Source organism: Dermochelys coriacea, chromosome 3 (assembly GCF_009764565.3).
Source record: "Dermochelys coriacea isolate rDerCor1 chromosome 3, rDerCor1.pri.v4, whole genome shotgun sequence".
NCBI classification, from domain to species: domain Eukaryota; kingdom Metazoa; phylum Chordata; order Testudines; family Dermochelyidae; genus Dermochelys; species Dermochelys coriacea.
This window is the reverse complement of record NC_050070.1, coordinates 156,261,311-156,285,696: the sequence shown is the minus strand read 5'-3', so window position 1 is coordinate 156,285,696 and position 24,386 is coordinate 156,261,311. Positions and strand designations below refer to the sequence as shown.

General features: G+C 41.0%; 1 protein-coding gene across 11 annotated transcripts in view; it reads right to left on the bottom strand.

Moving 5' to 3' along the window:
• The window catches only part of BABAM2 (BRISC and BRCA1 A complex member 2), a 309,223-nt gene that overhangs the window by 3,787 nt on the left and 281,050 nt on the right, over nucleotides 1-24,386 (bottom strand). For 5 of the 11 annotated variants that reach the window (XM_043511630.1, XM_043511631.1, XM_038396238.2 and 2 more), the window contains one exon: nucleotides 23,421-23,574. The exons of the other annotated variants lie outside the window; for them this stretch is intronic. In XM_043511630.1, the coding sequence (XP_043367565.1) occupies nucleotides 23,421-23,574 (154 nt within the window). The remainder of the gene's footprint in view (nucleotides 1-23,420; nucleotides 23,575-24,386) is intronic. 11 annotated transcript variants of the gene reach the window in all.

Below are 24,386 nucleotides of genomic sequence, written 5' to 3'. Positions count from 1 at the left end.
AGTTTGACAGTAAACTTTATCTGCCTGAAGTGCCACAGTGCCTTATGGGAGTTGTAGTCCAGGTGTTTTATGGTCCCATTCTCTATTATGGGCCAGGCTCCCATAATGCACTGCAGTCTCCCTCCTGAGCTACATAATGCATTACAGGAGTCCCATGACTGTGGTGCATCATGGGAGATGTAATCCAGTCAGGGGCCCTTGCCCTTAGGAAAGAATAACTGCCTGAGGCACCCAAATTACAACTTCATGAACCGGTACAGCACCACCAGCAGATGCAGTTTAATATTGAACTGGCTCAAAACAAAACATTTATAGCACTTTTTGTTCCATGAATACTTTTAATATATCAAGTTTTCATCCCAATTTGGGCCAAAACAAATGTCAAAATATTAAAATTAAAATTTAAAATAAAAATGAGATGGAAAATTTTGATTTTTGCTTATTTCTGGAGATTATTAATTGGAGGAACCATAATTGTGGAGTTGTTAACTGGCTAAGAAAACAAAGCCATTTCATGAATTTGTTTGCTGGCACCTGTGCAGTGTGGTGAGGTTCCACAAGCCTTTTGTGACAACAGAAAAAGACTAGAGCTGAAGAGGACATTGCCCTACATCAGGTTGAGGATGACTATGGGAAAGAATAACTCCAACAGAAAGAACAGGAGTACTTGTGGCACCTTAGAGACTAACAAATTTATTTGAGCATAAGCTTTCGTGAGCTACAGCTCACTTCATCGGATGAATGTAGCTCACAAAAGCTTATGCTCAAATAAATGTGTTAGTCTCTAAGGTGCCACAAGTACTCCTTTTCTTTTTGCGAATACAGACTAACACGGCTGCTACTCTGATATCCAACAGAAACAAAGCCAAGTAATGCTAAAGAGAAACAAAGAGGCTGTGCTAATCTACATTGGTCAGCAGAAGAGATGGAACATGGCTTTCACCAGACTGAATAAACTTCTTTTACTTAGATCTGCATTTAAAAATGATATACAACCACATACATACTTTCATCCTATATACCCCCCCTCACCGTATGTAACCAAAAACTTTAAGCAATGCTTAATTTCTCACAATATCCATTCATTTAACTGCATTCATACTGAATGACTTAATGCTCTCAGCAATTTAAATTTGAATAGTGCTATGCCACAGAACACTGGGCAAAATATTTCTTAGCAATTAGAAACCACATTTTTATTTTTACAATACTTTACCGTCTGGTACAACTAAACATCTCAAAAGATCTTGTTTTAAAATTCCTTCTCCCACCATGCAAGTCTTTCGATTCCAGACAAGAGGTTGTTAAAAACAATGCAGTCTTCCAGGTAACTGTTGAGACACAATGAGGATTGGGAAGCCTGCTCAGAAGCTGCTTGGTTTGTGGCATCTCCGCCTTGTACCACTTAGGGAGTGGAGAGATTTTTTTGGGTCAATTTTTGGTTGATTTTTTTCCTTTTGGGAAACGCTGAGGTCCCTTCATTCTCTGCTTTACTTCCTCCCCTTCAAATGGCCCTATATCACAATGATATCACAACAAACTAAGGAGGACTGGCTGCAACACTCCCTGGAGTGCAGCAACACTCCCTGGAGTGCAGCAAAACTCCTGTGTGCAAAAGCCTCTCATCCAGGTGCTGAACATGATACCTTTGCAAACCTCTCACAACTGTTTAGGTCTTAGCTTACACTGTGGCCCTGTCTACACTGGCAAGTTTCTGTGCAGTAAAGCAGCTTTCTGCGTTGTAACTCCCAAGGTGTACACACTGCCAAGCCACTTAGTATGCAGAAACTGCGCAGTTGCAGCGCTATAAAAAAAACACCCCAACGAGAGGTGTACAGATTTCTGTGCTGGGGGGTACAGCACCCTGGTTGATTACAGTGCTGCAATTGGCCTCCAGGAGGTGTCCCATAATGCCTGTTCTTGCCTCTCTGGTCATTGGTTTGAACTCTACTGCCCTCCCTCAGGTGACCAACCGTCATCTCCACCTCATATATTCATTTGGAATTTTGAAAGTCCCCTTCCTGTTTGCTTGGTGATGCATGCAGTGGTCTCAGCACATCTTTCCAGGTGGCCATGCCTGCTCCACCCTGCAGGCGATTCCCAGCTTGGAGCAATGCTGAGCTGCTGGACCTCATCACCATTTGGGGAGAGGAGGTTGTTCAGTCCCACCTGTGCTCCAGCTGTAGGAATTATGACACCTATGGACAGATTTCATGATGCATGACAGAAGGGGATCATGACCAGGACACACTGCAGTGCAGGGTCAAAGTGAAGGAGCTGCGGAATGCCTACCACAAGGAATGGGAGGCAAACCGCCATTCTGATGCTGCACTCACAAGCTGCCAGTTCTACAAAGAACTGGACACAATACTTGGCGGTGACCCCACCTTCACTGCGAAGACCACTGAGGATACTTTGGTGGCTGGCGTGTCAGTCGAGAGTGGACTGAGCCAGGAGGAGGAAACCTTGGATGAGGATTTGGAGGGGGAGGGGTACCCAGAATCAGAGGATGACTTGAAGGTCAGAGATGCATGCATCCAGGAGCTCTTCTCTATCCCAAAGGAGGCTAGGTAGCCACAGTTATCAGATCTTGGCAAAGCGCAAACAGGAGAGGAGGCCCCTGGTAAGTGGATTTGATTTTGGGAATCGCTGAAGCCAGTTGTTGGGGGCAGGAGGGTTGCAGAAAGCAGGCTTGTCTCCCATCACATGCCTAGTCTGACTGGCGGAACAGGCTGTTGATTGAATCCCTCACGTCACAGGAATCTGCCTCAGAAATCTCCAGGAAACTCTCATGGAGATACTGGGCAATCTGCTGCCACAGGTTCTTTGGCAGAGCTGCTTTGTTTCTTGCCCCATTAATGGTAACTTTCCAGCGCCACTGTGCCATCACGGGGGTGAGGGTGGGGGATCATTGCTGCATACAGGCAAGCCGCATAGGGGCCAAGGTGGAAGACCCTCCCTTGATTCCCTGCTCACCCTCAGCAGTGAGATATCTTCCATACTGATCACATCCTGTGGAAAGTGTGGGGACAGGAATGATTATCAGGCCCCCCCTACAGTGCTGGCTCTCTCCAAGAGCCACATGCCCAGTGTACAACGGGGTCTGGGAACACTGATTTACCCTGTGGCTACTCACCATTTTGGGGGGCTTGTGCTTCAAGTGTGCTTGCCTGGGATCAGCCAGTTAGTGACAGGTGTGTGAGTACTGGCCATGTTTTAAATCACTGAATCAGTGTTCTCTGTGTTGCAAACAAAACTCCTCTGTGAAATGTTACGTTTTGGCTTCACAGCGATGACCTTGGGAGCCCAGCCTCTCTCCTTGTTATCGGTGGCTGAACGGCTGTGCAGAATTAGAAACGACCAAGAGGAACTAAGGAGGACTTTCTGCGTGAAGTTATGATGTACTCCACTGCCAAGAAACAGGAACTGAAGGAGTGGCAGGACAGCAAGAACAGGGACCGAAAGGAGAATGCAGCATGCCAGAATGAAGCCATGGAGCGGCTCTTAAACATTATGGAGCGCCAAGCAGACATGCTCCAGGCGATACTAGCACTGCAAACTGAGCAGCTCCGCACCCACCCTCTCCTGTAGCCGCTGCCGCAATACTCTTTCCCAAGCTCCCCCCAGGCACCGCCAACACAGTCTTATCAACCTCCTGGCTCCAGTCTGTACCCGCTGCATTCCACTCCTGCCCCGTCACAGTCCAGCACTGCAGACTCAGACTATCCACTGCACTCAACACCTGTCCCTCTGCAGTTTTGCCCTGCTGAAGTACAGTACTCGCTGCATTGTACTCCAAAGGAGAAGGTTGGATATGATCCCCGGACGTACACAAATCTTCAGTTGTCCCAGGACCCTTCCCTTCCCCCATCCCTCTCAGTGCTGATGGGTTTTTTTGTTTGACTCTCTCCTGTGGTTGTTGCTTTTTAATAAAAGAATTGTGTTGGTTTGAAAGAAATCTTTATTCTATTAATTGAAAGCAAACAGAGCCCTGCAATGCAGCAGACAATTATGTTAAATCTTCATATTGCATTGTCTGCACCAATCACAATCACCTCCTAGCATTACAAGCACTCCCGAGCATAGTAACAAATATTAGTGGCTTTCAGCTTCACATTGCTGCCTCAAGGCATCCCTGATCCTTATGGCCCCGCGCTGCGCCCCTCTAATAGCCCAGATTTCTGGCTGTTCAAACTCAGCCTCCAGGTGCTGAGCCTCTGTGGTTCAGCCCTGAGTGAAGCTTTCACCCTTCCCTTCACTAATATTAGCCCCGTGAGGCACGCAGCTATAAGCATAGGAATATTATCATTGGCTAGGTCCAGCTTCCCATAGAGGCAACGCCAGCAGGCCTTTAAACGGCCAAAAGCACACTCAACAGTCATTCTGCACTTGCTCAGCCTGTTGTTGAACTTCTCCTTGCTGCTGTAAAGTTGCCCCATGTATGGCTTCATAAGACACAGCAATAAGGGGTAGGCAAGGTCTCCCAAGATCACAATGGGCATTTCGACTTCCCCTACGGTGATCTTCTATTTCGGAAAGAAAGTCCCTGCCTGCAGCTTCCTGAATAGGCCAGTGTTCCAAAAGATGCGTGCATCATGCACCTTTCCAGACCAGCCTGTGTTAATGTCTGTGAAATGCCCACTGTGATCCACAATCGCCTGGAGAATCATAGAGAAATACCCCTTCCGATTAATGTACACAGTGCTGTATGTAGGTGGTCTAGTGCCAGAATTGGAATATGCGTGCCATCTATCGCCCCTCTGCAGTTAGGGAAGCCCATTTGTGCAAAGCCATCTACAATGTCACGCACGTTGCCCAGAGTCACGGCCTTTCACAGCAGGATGCGATTAATGGCTTTGCACACTTCCATCAACATGAGCCAATGGTCGACTTTCCCGCTCCGAACTGGCTAGCGACCGTTCGGTAGCAGTCTGGAGTAGCCAGCTTCCACAGTGCAATTGCCACACACTTCTCCAATGGCAGGGCAGCTCTCATTCTCATGTCCTCATGCTGCAGGGCTAGGGCGAGCTCATCACACAGTCCCATGAATGTGGCCTTCCTCATCTGAAAGTTCTGCAGCCACTGCTCGTCAACCCAGACGTGCATCATGATGTGATCCCACCACTCAGAGCTTGTTTCCCAAGCCCAGAAGCGGCGTTCCACTGTGGTCAGCACCTCTGTGAATTCCACAAGAAATCTCATGTCATAGCTACTACGTGTGGCAAAATCAATGTCACACTCCTCTTGCCTTTGTAGTTTAAGGAATAACTCCACTGCCATTCATGACGTGTTAATGAGAACGAGCAGCATACTGGTCAACAGTTCGGGATCCATTCCTGCAGCCCAAAGAGGCAGGATGCGTAGTACATGAACAGTTGAAAGATGGTGCCAAATGCGGATGGAAGCACAGGGATTGCTGGGATGCAAAGCAATGCATCACAGGGCATTGGGACAGGACCCAGGATGCCCCGCGACCCCATCTATCTTCCCACAACTCTTAGCAGCAAAAGAGGAAGAAATGCTCTGTGGGATAGCTGCCCAGAGTGCACAGCTCGAAATACCGCTGCAAGTGCTGCACATGTGAACACGCTATTGAGCAAGCAGCTGACAGTGTGAACACACAACAGCAGTTTCCGTTCAGCGCTCTCTGAGGGCGCTGTAACTGCCAGCGCTGTAACTCTGCCAGTGTAGACATGCCCTGAGTATAAGGGGTTTGCTATCTTCACTGCTCAGAATGGGTGTGAATCATCGCACAGGTAGATGTCTAGCTCTTTTATAAGCATCTTGCTGCAAGAATCTTTTGTTTTTGTTTCTTCACATGGTCATTTTCCAAGTTCAAGGTGTAAGTCATTGGGTTTCTATGGCAATTTTTCTTTAGCACTTTAGAAAACAACACACATTCTCTGTATTTAACCAATATGTGTAGATAATAGCATACACTGAATTGCAAGTGCTATGCTCAAGGACACTACTGAGAGTAAAGCACTTATCTTTCCTTGACCTTACTATCCACTAAAAAGAAAGGCTTGCTATTCCACATAGTAAATATCTGAGAAAAGGAAGAATCAGACAACTCAGTGTTTACATGTTCTTCCAGTCATTTAAAACCCTGACAGTGGTGCAAGGTCTCAAGAAGGCTACATTTATTAATATATGTCTAAATCCAAGAGGCTTGGAAGCCAGGTGCTGAAAACATACTTGACTCACAATTCACTTGCTTTTGTGAAATTTCACCCTACATTTAATGTTATTTTAATGCAGTGCAGTGTTGGATTTTATTGTTTAAATGGTAGCAAATCTGCACTGACATTGTACTTTGCCATTATGAGGTGGTTTCTACTGACTTGCAATGCTATTGTTTGACCTTTAGATTCCAACAAGGAAAATCCTCTCCACAAACTAGATTTGAAATTGTTTAGCTGTAGTAATTTCCCATTACACAAGACTTCCCAGGAGCTTATGCTGAAAGAGTCCTGCCATTGTGATGCACTTTCTGTTTTCTCTCTCTTTTTCCTTTATTCTTTTTGCTCTTATAGATAATTGTTTAATAGTTTTCTTGCTACTGGTTGGTGTGTAAGAGTGTTGAGAACTGTTAAGGGTTTCTGTTTCTCTTCACCACCTTGATGTTCCCAAAATGTCAGATCCTGACCCCAGAACAATCAGGATTCAAGCTGAGAGAGAAAAAGCCACATGAAGTGCCTTCCCAACCAGCATTTATTATGCTTCCTACGTCTGGGACAGGGACATGATGGTTGTCAGTCATCTTTCCAATTCACTCAAAAAGCCAAGCTGGAGAAAGATAGGCACTTCAAACTCCGCTTGTGCAGGAATGTTTTGGTGCCAGTTTTCTGACACGGACAGCCTCAAAATCATGTTTTCACTGACATCCTACATCTGTGTCAAAAACTCAGGCTATCGTCCCAGTGCCTTATATGTCAAGAGATTATTTCAGGAAGAAAAAAAAAATTCTTGATGGTCAAAGCATGGTTGCAAGGGCTCTTCCATACCCACTGCACCCAGAGCAGAAAACTCATCATCAATATGGTATAGTCTGTCTTCGCACTGGTTTTCAATGGCAAGTGAAAGCCCTCCAGTAAAAAAATTGGATCCATCTTCTAAAGATATAGATGTCACCACCTTCTCCTAGATCACTTAATGTCTGGATTTATGTTCCTTCTCACTTGGAGGCAGCATCAGCTAATCCCACTTTGATTCCTCCCTGGTGCCAGTTTTGTGGGCAAACTTGGTCCTTTAGATACTACTTGTCATTTAAGCATTTTAGTTAAGTGCTGTTTAAAAATGTTTCAGCAGTTAGTGTGAAAGGATTTAACACCCTTAAAAATATGTTACCCCAAGGATTGACCATAACATTCGAAAGTTAAATCCTGTTTATAGATGTTGAGTGGAGTTTAAAATCGTATTAGCTCATGTGTTGGGTTTTTTAAACACCCTTTTTCCTAGTCTAGATAGGGCCTAAAGGAGAAAGGTGGTTATTTGCCAGTAACTGAGGTGTCCCTGTTGCAAATCCAATTTAAACCTGCTGTATCTGGCTGGAAGGTGTACTCCGCTCTAAAGATGGGGATCCCTGGAAAGTCAGGGAGCTCTGTTTCATCTTCTCATGGATCATGCTAAGAAATGTGGTACCCTTGGCCTCTGGCAATCCCTAGCTGCCTGAATAGCCCCTTGGGGTTACCAGGTAATGCCCTTTAAGGCAGCATAAAGGCTGCTGCAAATTATGGTGAGGACTTGGCCCAGGACTATACACTCCCACCCCACTCCCAGCTGCAGCTAGTGATTATTGGATGCATCTGAGAATCAGAGCCACAGAGACTAAATGACACCTTCATAGACATTACCTCCGAATTTGCTCCAATATCTTCAGAGAACACCATTTGCTTATAAATAACTTCACTCTAGCTGAAATTTTCACGTGTCAAATGATGAAAATCAATTTGCACCTCTCCTTCCCAAATGAACCGCTGTTGCAAAACACCCACAAGTTCCTCTAGATCCATGGAAGCTGTAAAGGAAGTTCTACAGGAAAGACACTAGGGACTTTATTCTCAGTACTTTGATGGAATGTACAAGGCATAGTGGTGACTCAATGTAAATGTTGATTGAGTTGTCTCCTTTCCCCACTACGGTGTTCACAGCAACAGATGGGATGAGCTTACCCAAAGCAGAACTTAATATACTTAAGAAATTATTCAGGCAAAGTTTATTTTTACACAAAGCTTAAACTAGTAACAGTACCAAAATTAGTTAGATCTTGAGTTATGTGCTCTGGAAGTGGTGGGGAAGTATAAACTACACTTCAGCAAATTTAACGTGAACACTGCATTAATGTAATTTCTTCACTCTCTCCTAGTCAGGTTATTACAACTCCCCATTGCCATAGTATCTAAGAACCTTGGTATACATATCTATATTTGGTAACAGGCACTCAGGTCAGAAATTCTCCTTTTTTCTGATCCTTAACAAAATATTCCAGTTACTGGGGAGAGTGGAAACAATTCAAGTCAGAGAAGATTCTTTCATAAATTAGCTGGGAGAGCCACACTTCACCCTCTTCCGAGTAAATTAGGTGAAGGCCAGATCTAAACAGAGTACAGATCAGTGCAGAATAGAGCTCTGAGGCTTACTAGTGTCTTTCACCTATTCCTCCAAGACTAGAATTATTATGCTGCGACTTCTTAATAAAATCATAATATATCAGCGGTGTCAACAGCATGGCCATGTTAGAATTAAAAGAGAGGATCTCCAAATCCTATTAAAGTAATCTGACTATTCACTTTTTGAAGTGCAAAGTGGTGTTTATAGGACACCTTTGTATTCTTCTGTTCCTGCTGCAACTTGTTCTGAAACAAAGAAAACTTGTTTTGAAAATGCTTGCCACCCACAACAATCTGTTCTTGGGCACTTGAGAAGAGGGCTTGTCCTTTCCTGACCACATCAGCGCTGTCTCTTTCTGTGCAACTCCCTCTAACTAATCCTTAGAAGTGTAAAAGGTACACATCATAACCCTCCCAAAGACAGGAGTGGCCATTTTTCCATAACAGGACAAAGCCAAAGAGAGAAATGTTAATGATTCTTTCAAGTCTGTTTCTTCTTAAATTCAATTTCAATAACTTTCAGGCCCTATCCAATTCAACTTAATTAATATAAATTAGCTATGTTAATTTATAATTGTAGAGTAATGATTACACATATTCCTATAATGGATTTGTATTTAGGTCACATTTTGCAACAGCATTTGCTAGAACTGTAACCTGTGATTATACTCTTCCTTATGTATTCTTAAGATCTACAAAAACAGTTTTGAATTTAACAATGATGTAATACAAAAAGTTCATCAAGTGCTAAGGTCATAAGAGAAATGTAACACACACTGAATGACAGATATGAACATCCATTTAATATACAAGTGTGACATTATACCAGCTCTTTGGCTACAGTTAGTATTTTTATTTTAAACTCAGACTTGGGACATGAAACATCTCTGCTATTTTTACACAAAGCGAATTGAAACTTAATAACCTAAGTTAATATACTGAATATAATAATTATTGTTAAAATATTTCATTTGCTAACCCATATTTTGAGTTATATTTTATTTATTGATATGTATTTCTATAGTTCTCACCACAATAATACCAGAGTACCTCACAAGGTTAAGGATACATTAGCACCTACATGGTAGAACTTGCATCTCTAGCTCTTTGCCTTTTTAACTGTTTCTGTACAACAATAGGAGCTAGTGGAGGGTATCTTATGACACAGCTATTTAAGGGAAATGATAGTTTAAGCAGATATATCATGGACTACACCCTAAAGGTGAATGCCAAACAATAAAAATAGAAAATATGAATTTCCACCTCTCCATCACCACATAAAAGTGTGAACTTCCGAAGCGAATCCCCATAAATCTATGAGGTGCAAACTCTAAACTCCATTCACCTCAATGAAGTGTTGACTTCTGAATTTAACTAGGAACTCTTCACTCCTCCAAAATTTTTGGTTAGAGAGTCTATACAATTTCTAATTTACTTCACACCCACGGTAGAAGAAAAAATTGTCATTGAACATGTCTTTCAAGGGTTGGCCCATTGTAGAAATGTCAGGTGGCACTATTCTGCCAGAAAGGAAACAATAATAGACATTAGATTTGTAGTTTGTTGTGCACTATTAGAAATATTTCAATAAAACTGCAGGTTATTGAATGACTTTTTTGAATCAATTCACATTATCACAGAATTCAGTGTAGCTCAGTCACATAAATAATGAGGGTCTTACTAATACACCACATAGTACAAAAAGCCTAGTCCATCTATCTGAAATAACAAATAAAAAATAAGTACAAAAAACTAACTACGTTGAAGGTAAAATGGGTGTAAAGGAAAAGGAGCACGAGGGTTCTGGATTCTCTTGAAAGATAGGTCAAGGAATTAATTTGGAGGCAAGGTTACATCTCCTTATATAACCTTCCATCACACGTTCAATTCTGAGAGGGGACAAACACATGGCCACTGCTTCCAGAGAACTCTGACCTTGGTCTCAAGAGCACGGATCTCTACTGATAATGCAGAAGAATCTAATTGCTGTTGAAATCTAAGTATACATTAAATCACCTTTTAGACAACTATCAAAAATGGATTAAGAGTACTCTAACAAAAAAAGTAACTTTCCTGAATCATCTATAAATACTATATCTTAAAATCAAGACTCTCTGAGGGTCTATTCTTTTATCAGCATTTGTGAACTTACATTTGTGAATTTATATTGCATTAAAACTCATGTGAGCAACATGTATGAGCCCCATTAAACATCAATGGCAGAACAGACCCCCTGCATTTTAAACTGGCTTATCGATGCCTTCTGCCTGGTTGTTCAAAACAGATAAGTATTTTACTTCCTTCACCTTCTCCCCGGGTTCATAAATAGACTTGGTTTAGTCAGATGAAGACTTGTGGTCTTAGATCACAGCAGTTTTACTTCTGCTTTCTTAACTTCCATTTTCCCCAGGGGATTAGTTGGTGCTTAGAGTCCCAACTGTCTGTGAGGATAGGAGTCACTGGATTTTCTCTGTCACCATGTGAATGTTCAGCTTCTATGCTAGTGGATCATATGAAAGATATTCCAGAGGCATCATGCAAGTGTTTCATCTTAATGTAATCTCACTAAATAAATTCCCAACTGCGCGATCCACAGTGTGACAGGCCCACTCTATCTTCCCGTTTGTTTGAGGGCATTAACCATAGCTTTTCAGTAAATATTTTTAAAGATTATCCTCCTTAAAAAGGACATGGCTGATGTATATTTATTATTACTGTTGTTTACTTCTGTAGTGCTGAAAGTGTGGACAGTAGATTAATTGAGCCATATGGTAAATCCCAAACCTGAGGAGCTTCAAGTTTAAAGTTGCAAGTGGTTACAAAACAAAACAGCAGAAACACAGAATAGTGCATGGCAATTATAGCTATAATGCTTTATTGAACAGGTGTGATTTTTGTAGGAGAAGGAAAGAGCTAGACATGATGTAACTGAGATGCTGTTCCAAGCATAAAAGGCAGTATGAAAAATGTGTGAAGTAAGGAGTGGGGGAGGTGTGGGTAGAACTATGGAGGAAGACGGGATGTAGGAAGAGATTAGGACAAAGATGTAATCAGAGCCAGAGTTAGATAGCTTTGCAAATGAGATATCTGAAAGGACTGCAAGAGAAAATAGGAAGCCGTACAGAGATTCAAGATAGGCAATGACTGTGGCTCTAACAAAATTTAACTATTTCAGATACTGAAAAAAAAGATCAGCCCCTCAAAACAGAAGGGTTAAATAGTGATACATTGGTGACTAATCATCAGGGCAATCAGCCAACCAAAAACCTTTGAAGGTGGGTTTTCTTGAGTGTGGATGTATATTGTCAAACCATTCCCTTTGCGCTGCCAGTTTGGCTCCATTCTGATGAGCACAGGCAGGTTACTGAATTATACAGGAATTCTGTTTGGGCATTCAGAAGAACAGAGCAAGCAGTCAGAGGGAAAAGGGATGAGATGAGATCCATGAAGAATCACAGAAATGTAGGGGTGAAAGAGACCTTGAGAGGTCATCAAGATCAGCCCCCTCCTCTGAGGCATGACCTAGTAAACCTAGCCCATCCCGGACAGGTATTTATCCAATCTGTTTTTAAAAACCTCCAATGATGGGGACTCCACAACCTCTCTTGGAAGCCTACTGTAGATCTTAACTATCCTTAGATAGGAAGATTTTCCTAATATATAAACTAAATCTCCCTTGCTGCAGAATAATCCCATTACTTCCTGCCCTACTTTCAGTGGACACGGAGAACAATTGATCTCAGTTCTCTTTACAACAGCCTTTAACTTATTTGAAGACTGTTATCAGGCCCCCTTCAGTTTTCTTTTCTCAAGACTAAAGAGGCCCAAGTTTTTTTAAAATCCTTCCACACAGATCAACTTTTTTAAACCTTTTATCATTTTTGCTGAGCTCCTCTGGACTCTCTCCAATTCGTCCACATCTTTCCAAAAGTATGGTGCCCAGGACTGGACACAGTACTCCAAATGAGGCCTCACCAGTGCTGAATAAAGCCGGACAATTATTTCTCATGTCTCACATACAACACTCTTGTTAATACACCCCCAAATGATATTGGCCATTTCACAACTACATCATTTCACTGACTCATGTTTAATTAATGATCCACTATAACCCCCAGATCTTTTTCAGCAGTACTACTACCTAGCCAACTATTCCCCATTTTGTAGTTATGCATTTGATTTTACCTTCCTAAATACCCTGAACTTGTCTTTATTGAACTTCATTTTGTTAATTTCAGACCAATTCTATAGTTTGTCAAGGTTATTTTGAATTCTATTCCTGTCTTCCTATGTGCTTGCAATCCTTCCCATCTTGGTGTCATCTGCACAATTTATAAGCATACTCTTCACTCCATTATCTGGATCATTAATGAAAATACTAAATAGTACTGGAATCAGGACTGACCCCTGTGGGACTCCTCCAGATACACCCTCCCAGTTTGATAACAAACTGTTGATACCTGTTCTTTGAGTACAGTCTTTCACCAGTTGTATACCCATCTTATAGTAATTTCATCTAGACCATATTTCCCTAGTTTGCTTATGAGGCTGTCATGTCATATCATATCTACTGCTTCCTGCCTATCCACTAGGCCGGTTACCCTGTCAAAGAAGGGAATGAGGCTGGCTTGGCATGATTTGTTCTTGACAAATCCAGGTTGGCTATTCTTTATAACCCTATTATTCTCTAAGTGCTTACAAACTGATTTTTTAATAGTTTGTTCCACAATCTTTCCAAGTATCTACGTTTGGCTGACCAGTCTATAATTCCTCTTTGTCCCCTCTTTTAAAGATAGGTCCTGTATTTGCCCTTTTCTAGTCCTCTGGGACCTCACCCATCTTCCATGAGTTCTCAAAAGGTAACTGCTAACAGTTCTGAGATTGCTTCTTCTGGTTCCTTAAGTACCCAACAGGCTGAATTTCATCAGGCCCTGACAACTTGAATACATCCAACTTATCTAAATATTCTTTAACCTATTTTTTCCCTGTTTTGGCTCGTGTTCCTTCCCCCTTGTTGATATTAAGTGTGCTGATCATCTGCTCACCAGTAATCTTTTTAGTGTAGACTGAAGCAAAATAGGCATTCAACACCTCTGCCTTCTTGATGTCATCAGTTATTAATTCTCCTTCTCCACTAAGTAGATGACCTACACTTTTCTTTGTCATTCTCTTGCTCCTAATGTATTTAAAGAACCTCTTCTTATAGCCTTCTATGTTCCTCGCTAGGTGTAACTCATTTTGTGCCTTAGTCTTTCTGAATTTATCCCTATACTTGTGCTATTTCTTTTGTACTCCTCTTTAGCAATTTGTCCATGTTTCCACTTTTTGTAGGATATGTGAATCAACAAAACAAACTAAAATGTTTATTTATTTATCTGGATTGATGAGACATGCCTGTCTGTACTCTAGGCAAATGCGTAACATAAAAGTTACAAATTTGACCAAGACACCAATTAAAAATATTAAACATACCTTAATCATTTAACTAACCAACATTTAAAATCCCAGTATCCATCTAGATTATTAAAACCCAACTCCCCCCAAATCCAGACACTTCATCCTGCCCTTTTCCGCTTTTCAAAAGCCCAGAAGAAAAAGTGGGTATTGCAGAAGTCCCTGGAGATAAACACATAGGTCTTAATTTAGATTTAGCAGTCTTGACTGCCTCCCTTTAGGGAACCCCACTATCTGTTTATCAAATCAGTTGATCAATGGTATTTTTAGAGCACCTATTTCTACTGTACCTAAGAGCAAATAATGCTTATTGCCCAAATTTTTAAAGTTAGCCTACATAATGTTCTAACTTTCAATAAAATAAAACAGCTTATATGAAGTGCTCTTTTTATATTCCAAGTTTGCCAAACAAAAAGCCTTATTTTGTGGATTTTCCTTGTTGATAAAATGTATCTATAGATAAATTAGATATTCTTTCAGTAGAAATAGATTCTTTCCCCATGCATATTTCATTTCATACAGTGTTCTGTGTTCTTTAATAGGTTTCAGAGTAGCAGCCGTGTTAGTCTGTATTCGCAAAAAGAAAAGGAGTACTTGTGGCACCTTAGAGACTAACAAATTTATTAGAGCATAAGCTTTCGTGAGCTACAGCTCACTTCATCGGATGCATTTGGTGGAAAAAACAGAGGAGAGATTTATATACACACACACAGAGAACATGAAACAATGGGTTTATCATACACACTGTAAGGAGAGTGATCACTTAAGATAAGCCATCACCCACAGCAGGGGGGGGAAAGGAGGAAAACCTTCCATGGTGACAAGCAGGTAGGCTAATTCCAGCAGTTAACAAGAATATCAGAGGAACAGTGGGGGGTGGGGTGGGAGGGAGAAATACCATGGGGAAATAGTTTTACTTTGTGTAATGACTCATCCATTCCCAGTCTCTATTCAAGCCTAAGTTAATTGTATCCAGTTTGCAAATTAATTCCAATTCAGCAGTCTCTCGTTGGAGTCTGTTTTTGAAGCTTTTTTGTTGAAGTATAGCCACTCTTAGGTCTGTGATCGAGTGACCAGAGAGATTGAAGTGTTCTCCAACTGGTTTTTGAATGTTATAATTCTTGACGTCTGATTTGTGTCCATTCATTCTTTTACGTAGAGACTGTCCAGTTTGGCCAATGTACATGGCAGAGGGGCATTGCTGGCACATGATGGCATATATCACATTGGTAGATGCGCAGGTGAACGAGCCTCTGATAGTGTGGCTGATGTGATTAGGCCCTATGATGGTATCCCCTGAATAGATATGTGGACAGAGTTGGCAACGGGCTTTGTTGCAAGGATAGGTTCCTGGGTTAGTGGTTCTGTTGTGTGGTGTGTGGTTGCTGGTGAGTATTTTGTGTTCTTTAATAGTTGTTTTTCTTTTCCTTCAATGATAAGTGACCAGAAACAAGTATTCCAGCCCTCCTATCTTGGCTGAAATCCACATAATGCATGACAGCACTGAAAATCCCTGGCAGGCACCTCAGAAGCTAACATACCATATCTTAAGTGTCAGACTTAATTAGCCAAGAAGTCAGTTTCAAAGCTGTACATGAAAAATGTGATTAAACTAGAATGACTTTGTTATATGTATTGTACAATGTATATACACCCAGAGCGTATTATCTTGATATGAAATGCTATTCTGTTTAAGCATTAAGGTGGAAGATATTCTTTGTTTATTAATTTGCTATTTTTGCCTATAATACTGTATCTTACAATTAAAAATGGTTTTGATATTAAGGTTATCCTATACAACAACATTATATAATGTATTACAAAGAACAACGTTATCATTTGTGCTTTAGAAATATGTTACTCCCCACTCCTTTCATTTACCTGTCTTCTTTTTGTGTATAATTCATGTCAGGATGCTGCTCTGTCAATGAATATGAGTTTTGATTTGAAGAGTCATAAAACTGAATTAAGTCCACCACAAACCTTACACAGCTGGGTCATATTCTATTGCTATATTAGAATTTACTGGCTCTTTGAGGCTCAGGGGGAAAGACCATCTGGGGAAAATAAAATCTGCCCTCAGCTGATCCTTGGAAAGAAAACCCACTACCTCTGTTTCTACTGCAAGGCTTTAGCCAAGAACAGCAAGAGTTTCTTTTTTCTTTTTCATAATTGCTGCTGTCAAAGATAGTTCCTGGGACCCAACGTTCAGAGTAGTTTTTGGTGGATCTTATGTTTTTTTGTTTTGTTTTGCTCTGTTAAGTTTGACTGCAAATCATTATTATCACCAACTGGATTGCGATTAATGCACATGAAGATAACGCTTTGGATAGCGAGCAGGTAAAACACCATAGTTGTGGTTGACTTGACCAGACCCAGCTAAACCCACTTTAAGCACAAAGTACACATTTAGTATACATCCAGATTTAGCAAGCTTTGCAAGTAAAACCAAAGAAGCATGAGGTACAATACAGAAACTGCAAGCTGTAGGATGTAATATATATATATATTTGGTATTCAATAGTAGATATACTTTGGAGTGCTTTTCATGCAGTGAGAGCCTTCATCCAGGGCAATCTTTACAAGTGGCTGGACAATACAAAGCAGAGAACAATAGCAAAGGATATACAATGCTAATACGCTCTTGAAGGAGGATGCAGACTGGTGGGGAAAGCCTTCCTGGCTCTAACTTTTTTCTTTGGGGATTGTGAATATTTTTTAACCATTTTCTCTTTAATTGGTGTGCCTGGTAGAGAGTCATTTGTTACAAGACACAGGATTCCAGTGAATGCACTGCTTTGTGCAGGACATATTAAATAATGATGGATGACCAGGTTTCTAAATGTAACTTACCATTTGTTGCTGCAAATCATAAGTTCTAATAAATAAAAAGTTCTGACATACAATTTTAGAAAGGGTGATTGGGTGTCAGGATTATTTGGAATTTTCTCAATTCCTGGGGTTCTCTTCTATGGTACAGAAAACTCGCTTAATATGTGGTAGTGCATCCTGGAGTTGTAAAGCTCAGATGTATAATATTCCATTATTATTATTATTATTTATTCAGGTGGCATTTGAGTGTAGCTAGAGCACATCTCTTTTCCATTATCTTCTTCATTCATTATCACCTTTCTTCCTCCCTACCCTCCATTTTGAATTTTTAAACTTTATTATAACTTCTGGATCGTTTACTATAATATAGACACACACAAAAAAAGACTACATGTGGATAGCTGATGTGTGGATGCAGAAAAGCTGATTTAAAAAAATCTACTGTTAAAAGATCCTGAGTGGATCTGAAACAATCATTTGAATGTTTGTGTTCAGAAGGTTTTTTTTTTTCCCATGGAATCCTTTTTATTAGCAGGCTGGGAGAAAACTATAATACAGATTTAATTCTTCCCAATAATTTTGCACTATGATGTTTACTTGTGCCAACGTAAGGGTAGGAAATAAAAACTGAAGAAAGTTTTGCATGAATTGTAAATATTAAACTTTTCAAGGCCATCCAAAGTATCATAGATGGAAACCAAGAGTTTCAGGGTACTAGTAAAGACTTTTTTTAAAACAGTGTAAACAATATCAATAGATATTTTGTCTAAGATGTGGTAAGCCATATAATTGACTTCATATAGGAACATGGGATACAGGACTGGAAGGGACCTCCTGGGTCACTAAGTCCAGTCCCCTGCTATTGCCACCATATAATCCCACTCATAAATGTATCAAGCTCCATCTTAAAACTAGTTAGGTCATTTGCCCCAACTCCTCCTAGTGGAAGGCGGTTCCAGAACCTCATTCCTTCTAATTTCCAGTTTATATCCATTTGTTCTTGTGCCAACATTGCTCTTTAGCTTATATAGCTCTTGTCATTCCCTGGTGTTTATCCTCCTCATGTATTTTTAGCAAGCAATCATAACCCCTCTCAACCTTCATTTTGCTAGGCTAAACAAGCCAAGTTTTCTTAGTCTCCTCTCATAAAAGAATGAAGGCAGATGAGATGAGATACTGGCTGATGTCACTATATGAAGAATGGTTGCTAAAACAAATGTAAGGAGATTCATACCCAAATGTATTACAAAAAGCTGGAAACCACTGGTTGAGCACGTAAGCCCCACTCAAGCCTGGACCCATACAGAGCATGCAGGGGCACGTAAATCTGTAATGCCACATTAAGCAAACACACCAGCGAGTGGGTGGATGGTAACAGTATTATTCAGAAACAAAATTGGAATAGCCAAGTTGGAGAGAGCACATAAACCCTGAAGTATAAGTATTTATTGGGATACCAGTTTTCCACTCTTCTGCAATTTTTGACAAATAAAATACTTTATTTAGGCTAACACTAGGATAAAGGACTAAATGCATCCCTAACTTGAGCTCCTTGCAGCTCCGCTGAAAGCCATGAAGCTTCACAGGGTGCAAGTCGGGGCAGAAACTCAGTCAGAATATGTCTAACAACTGAACATAATTTGCATAAACAAACAAGCGTTATTTACAATATTCCTTCGTGAAATCACAGGCTCAGAGTCTGCATATTCTTTAAAGACATAGTTCATGTACACTTGAATGCCTACTTAAGAAAAAATCAAGAGCTTTCCCATGGAAACCACACAAAGATATTTTATTTCACAGGTACTGCACAAACACAGATGCTAGCTTTCCATAATGTACTATACATTCTTATGCTAGCCACATATTTTAGGACAACATCTTTGGCACACTTTTAAACAGATGGCTCATATGAGTTTAAAGGTTTGTCTATTCTGGGGAATTGTGTGTTGTTTTCAAATGTGCTAACTAACATGTTTGAATTAAAAAGCTCAAATACACTTTAGCCCCTAGTGTAGAGAGTCATGTTAAAAATGAATTAGCTGGTTGTGGTGAAATGTGTTAGCTGGTCCTAAGGATTGGGCCACATTACAAAATGTTACCATAAAACATACCTTAGTTTGGCACATCTTTCTTTGTGTCCACACTTACTTTTGAGTCCTGGTAGTAAAACTCTAACTTTCTGTTGGTCTCATTAAACCATCTCCCTGAATGACATAAGCCCCTCTACCTGCACTATTCCACTGCTACAATGTCTTTGTGGATCATGTATTACCTATGCCAGTAAAAACAGTCCTCTGGGAATAGACCTATAATGCCCCTGTCCCTGTGACAATGACCCTCCTGATCACCATTCTGAAGTCTCTTGTCAAGGAGTCACAGTGACCAGAATTCCTCCTCCTGCCAAAACACTTTAAAACACCAGCATGTTTTGGAAATGCATCTCTTCCGGAAGCCTACCTCAGAGCAGACAGATATGGATACCCATAAAGAAACAGGTAAACCTTGCACTGCTGCCTGGTCAGGAAAGAAGTCTTGGATTTTCTCAGCCTGTGGGGAGGAGCAGTGCAAGCCCAGATGCAGAATAACTGCAAAAGTAAAGATGTCTATTTGGACATTGCAGAGGGAATGCAGCTGGGGCACAACAGGGAGGGGCATCAACGTTGGGTGAAGAAGAAGGAACTGCAGCAGCTGGACAAAAGGCAAGGGAGGCCAACAGAAAATCTGGGGCTGCCCCACATACCTGCTGCTTCTATGCAAAGTTAGATGCCATATTTGGTGGGGATCCTACCATTACCCCAAAAGTGACAGTGGACATTATGTGAGATCCTGAGGAGGGAACCCCAGCAGTGCACAGCAAAGAAGAGCTTGTCAAGGACACGGACACAGAGGATGCAGATCCAGTGGAGAGCCAGAGTCAGCTGAACTTGACTCAGTTGAGTCCTGAGGAGGAACTCATTATGCACTTTCTCTGACTACCCTTGGCTAATGTCAGTGAAACCTTCCTGGTGATCCACTAATGCCTGCATAACCATGAAAAGTACTGCTTTCTAAGTATTCAGTCTGAGGGATGGGGGTGGGTGGGCCAGGATCAAAATATGCATTTCCTTTATTACTCCACCACAGTTCAGGAAGTCCACTGCACTGAATCAGCAGTCTATTATTTCCTGCACATTGCCCAGAATCACAATCCTGTGCAGCAGGTGACAATTAACAGGCTTGCACACCTGGATGATGACTGTCCCCACTGAAGACTTTCCAACACCAACTGATAGCAATCTAGGATCGCAAGCTTCCACAGCAAGATTGCTACCCATTTTCCACTATCAAAACAGCTCTCATTTTGGTGTCTCTGCACTGGAAGGCTGGGGTGAGTTCAGCACACAATTCCAGAAACGTGACCTTCTGCATCTGAAAGTTCTCAAGCCACTGCCTGAGCATCCCAGATTTGAATCCATTCCCAACCATCAGTGCTTATTTCACAGGCCCAGAAGTGCTGTTCCACCATGTGTAGCTGGTCAGTGAATGCCTGCAGCATCAGGTGACTTTCATTCACTGTCTGCATCATTCTCTCCTCCTCAGTTTTCTCATTTTCACTGTTGCATGCCTGGCCTCCGTGATAGTTGCTGAAGTTCCACAAATACAGAAGAAGCAGGTGCCCTGTCTCTAAAATTGATATGAGAATTCCAATGCTTTTGCCAGTGAGGTGGCAGAGAGATTGAAAACTGGTACAAGGAACTGTGGGAATTTTAGGAAGTGGTGTGAAAGAGAAGATCATGGTGGGAACAGAGGGAACTTGACCCCAAGGTCCCACAGTTCCCTGAGAGGAGTACTGGTTTCTCACAATACACTTCCAGAAGTCCCAGGAAGCTGGACCGTGGTGTGGGGCACACTGGGATGCCTTCCTGTAGAGAAACACACTTTTTCTCCGATACAACCTCTCGACTTGAAGGCGTTCTGCACTGGCAAAGGCAGTTGAATCTGCCCATGCTCTACTCGAATTGCAAAATCGGCAGGACATGCTGGCAGAAATACTACCAATAAAACTTTCTAGTGTAGGTGTGACCTAAAGTAACCTTGGCTAACACATCTTAACCTGTTTCAGAGTAGCAGCCATGTTAGTCTGTATGCGCAAAAAGAAAAGGAGGACTTGTGGCACCTTAGAGACTAACAAATTTATTTGAGCATAAGTTTTTGTGAACTACAGCCCACTTCATCGGATGCATGCAGTGGAAAATACAGCGTGGAGATTGTCTTTGTCTACACTAGATGTTACATGGAGCTTAAAATGTATTAACTAAAACATTATTCATTTTCCCAGTGTAGACAAATCCAAAGAGAGAAACTGCTGCTTTCTTCCCAATAGAGAGTAGGTTTTTTTTTTTAAATCTGGGCTGCCCACCCTGCAAGATGCAGTAAAGTCTGCAGTCACTCCCACAAACATACCACTATAAACAGAAGAGCTTCTCTCTTCCTTTGTGCTTAAGAGATGGATACCCCAATCTTCTCTCTTCCCCCACCTGCTCACACTCTACTCCCTCTACTGTATGTATTTATATTTAATCTAACTCTTCTTATATGCGAAGACTCAGAGGTGACAAACCTCAAAAAATGTCTAGAGGTAATACTAAAGAAAAATTATGCAGTCAGTGCTTTTCTAAAGGACTGTTAGGAATGGTGATTGGGCAGGGAGGTTCAACTTGCATGTGCTGATTTGTATATGAGTATAGCGCAGACAGAGTGTGTGTTTGTGTACAACTCCCCCCCCCCAACTAATGTATTGTCCAGTTCAGGCATGAAATAACTCACAATGATGCTTCCGAGTTATATTTTTCATTCTTTTAAACAAAACATATGTAATATTCTGGCACTTGCATATCCCTCATCAATCCTAACAAACCAACTCAACAAAAAGAAAATACGTTTAACAGGAGACAGTGCTCCTAAAAAGTCAATTATTATAAACAATCAAAAACACATACCTAGTGCAATATGTCATCCAGAATCCCAAATGCTACTATTTGATATTGTCCATATTACTTAAGGCATTATAAAATTTGCATGTGTTTCATTTATTCACAGTTTACTTCTACCCATCCCAAGTTATAATCTATACAACCATGTGCATCATTCACCTGATTTTTGCAGCTGAGCTATTTTCTTTTGACTTCCTTGTTTAAGTGCCCTTTGCTAATTCATTTTAATCTTTTGATTCTGGTGTTCAAAGCCCTTAATTCTGATATGTTATTTTATTTATATATTTGATGTCTATATTTGCTGTAGTCCAACTTGTACTCTAAGTTATTGCTGTTTCAGCATTTCTACAATTTGCAACATCTAAGTACAGGGCCTTTGCCCATATAGTTCCATCTAGGTAAAATGTGTGTTGCTTATTCATTGCCTCACTTTTAAGTCTTATTTTAAACAGTATATTCTGGTTTATTTCCTTTCTACACCTTTGTGTTAATTCTATGTTGTTTTAGATATAGCACTTTGGTGCTTACAGTAAAGTAAAGCAATAGTTAATTAACATTAACACTGTACTATGTACCAAGATATAAATGTCTAAGTTATACTTAGTTATCCTTGAATTTGTAAATACGATGACTACAATCAGAAACTCCAGCCAGTAGGAGCAGGTGCAAAGCAACCCATTGCTACACTGGGGGGAGAGGGTAAAATGAGGCCACCGCTCCCCTCAGTATCCCCCAGACCCAGAACTGTGCAGGGGAGAACCTCCCATACTCTGGGGAAACAGGGATCCAGGAAGTGCCTCTTGGCCAATCTGCCTTGTGGCCTTGGGGAAGGAGTGCAGAGTCTCCAGCTGGTAGGACAAGCTAAAGAAGCAGCCAAAGCAGGGAGATTCAGAGAACTTTCCATGGTTTTAACTGGATTTTCTCTGCCCTGTGTTGATTGGTTGTTTGCTCCACCCATTCCCTTTCCCATCTTTCAGAATCTCTTCACTTCAGATGCAGTCCACACCTGCCCCTGAGCCTCTTCTCCCCAGCCCTATTTCCCTTACCCCCTCTTCTGTTCAATGTTTCTTACCCTTCACTTTTCTTTCTGTTTAGCGTACCCCCTGCGAACAAAACCCACCTAAAAAAAATTGTGGAATGAATATGACATTTTCTGTCTTCAAACTGTTGACTCTGCTTGTTTGTGACACCCCTTCCCTCCAACTCTGTGTTTGTCTTATCTATTTAGATTGTAAGATCTTTGGGGCAGGACTAGCTGTTACACTGTTTGCACAGTGCCTAGCACAATGGGGCCTCACTGGTTGGTCCTTTGGCAATATCATAATAATTGATTATTAATAATAAAATATAAACATGCAAGTTACACTCAAATGTGTGAATATTAAGACTGCATTCAGTTCCAACACAAAAATAACCAAAGAAAACACTAGACAGAAACAGTGCCATATATAAGAATGTCCAATGCATACAGATAAATCTATACTCTAATACTGAACAACACTTGACCCTCTAACAAATGAAACTTTTAAATTATAGTCTTACTTACTTTGCTCTCTTGGCCATCTCATTACCATCCCAGCGTGGGCTGTAAGGGTAGTTTTTCTGGGCCTGGGAATACAGCTGTCCACTGTTAGTGAAGTGATAGACTGACTGAAATGTTAGAGTTGGCTGGTCTCGAGGAAAGTACAGTGGTAGGTCAACTGCAAAGACAGCAAAAGAAAAAGATGACATGAAAGAGACACCTTTTCTTGCTTTCATCTTTATTGTGAAATATATGATTCCTACCTATTGACTCTAAACTCAGGTTAAGAAATGTAGCTAACCAGATCTTAAATGAAAAAAGTGAAAATGATGGGGAATTCTAACATCTCTTCTTGTACTTCCAATAAACATGGATTACATTATCTCGATGTCTGACTTAATTTATGTTTACTGAAGTATTTTATTTTACAAAGCAAATGACACGATTTTATTGTGCATTTACAGGTTAATTACAGTATTTCCACCAGTTCAGTCTCTCACTCTCTCTTTCTAATATGATCATAGAATATCAGGGGTGGAAGGGACCTCAGGAGATCATCTAGTCCAACCCCTGCTCAAAGTAGGACCAATCCCCAATATCTGCCCCAGATCCCTAAATGGCCCCTTCAAGGATTGAACTCACAACCCTGGGTTTACCAGGCCAATGCTCAAACCACTGAGCTATCCCTCCCCCTAATGCTTAATGCATTAAAGTCTGTATTTTTCCAGCTTAGTTTCTACTTTCAGGAATGTTACTACACATTCTGTTTTGCGAAACAGAGCAATATTGTACTTGTATAGACCCTTTCATCTGAGGAGCTCAAAGTGCTTTATCAGCCATAATTAATCCTTATACCTTGCCTGGGAGATGCAAGTATTATCATCCCCATTTTACATATGGACAAACTGAGGCCCAGAGAGGTTAAGTGACTTAATCAAGGTCACACCTGCAGAATCTAGAACAGACCAAAGGAATCCCAACTCACAGTCA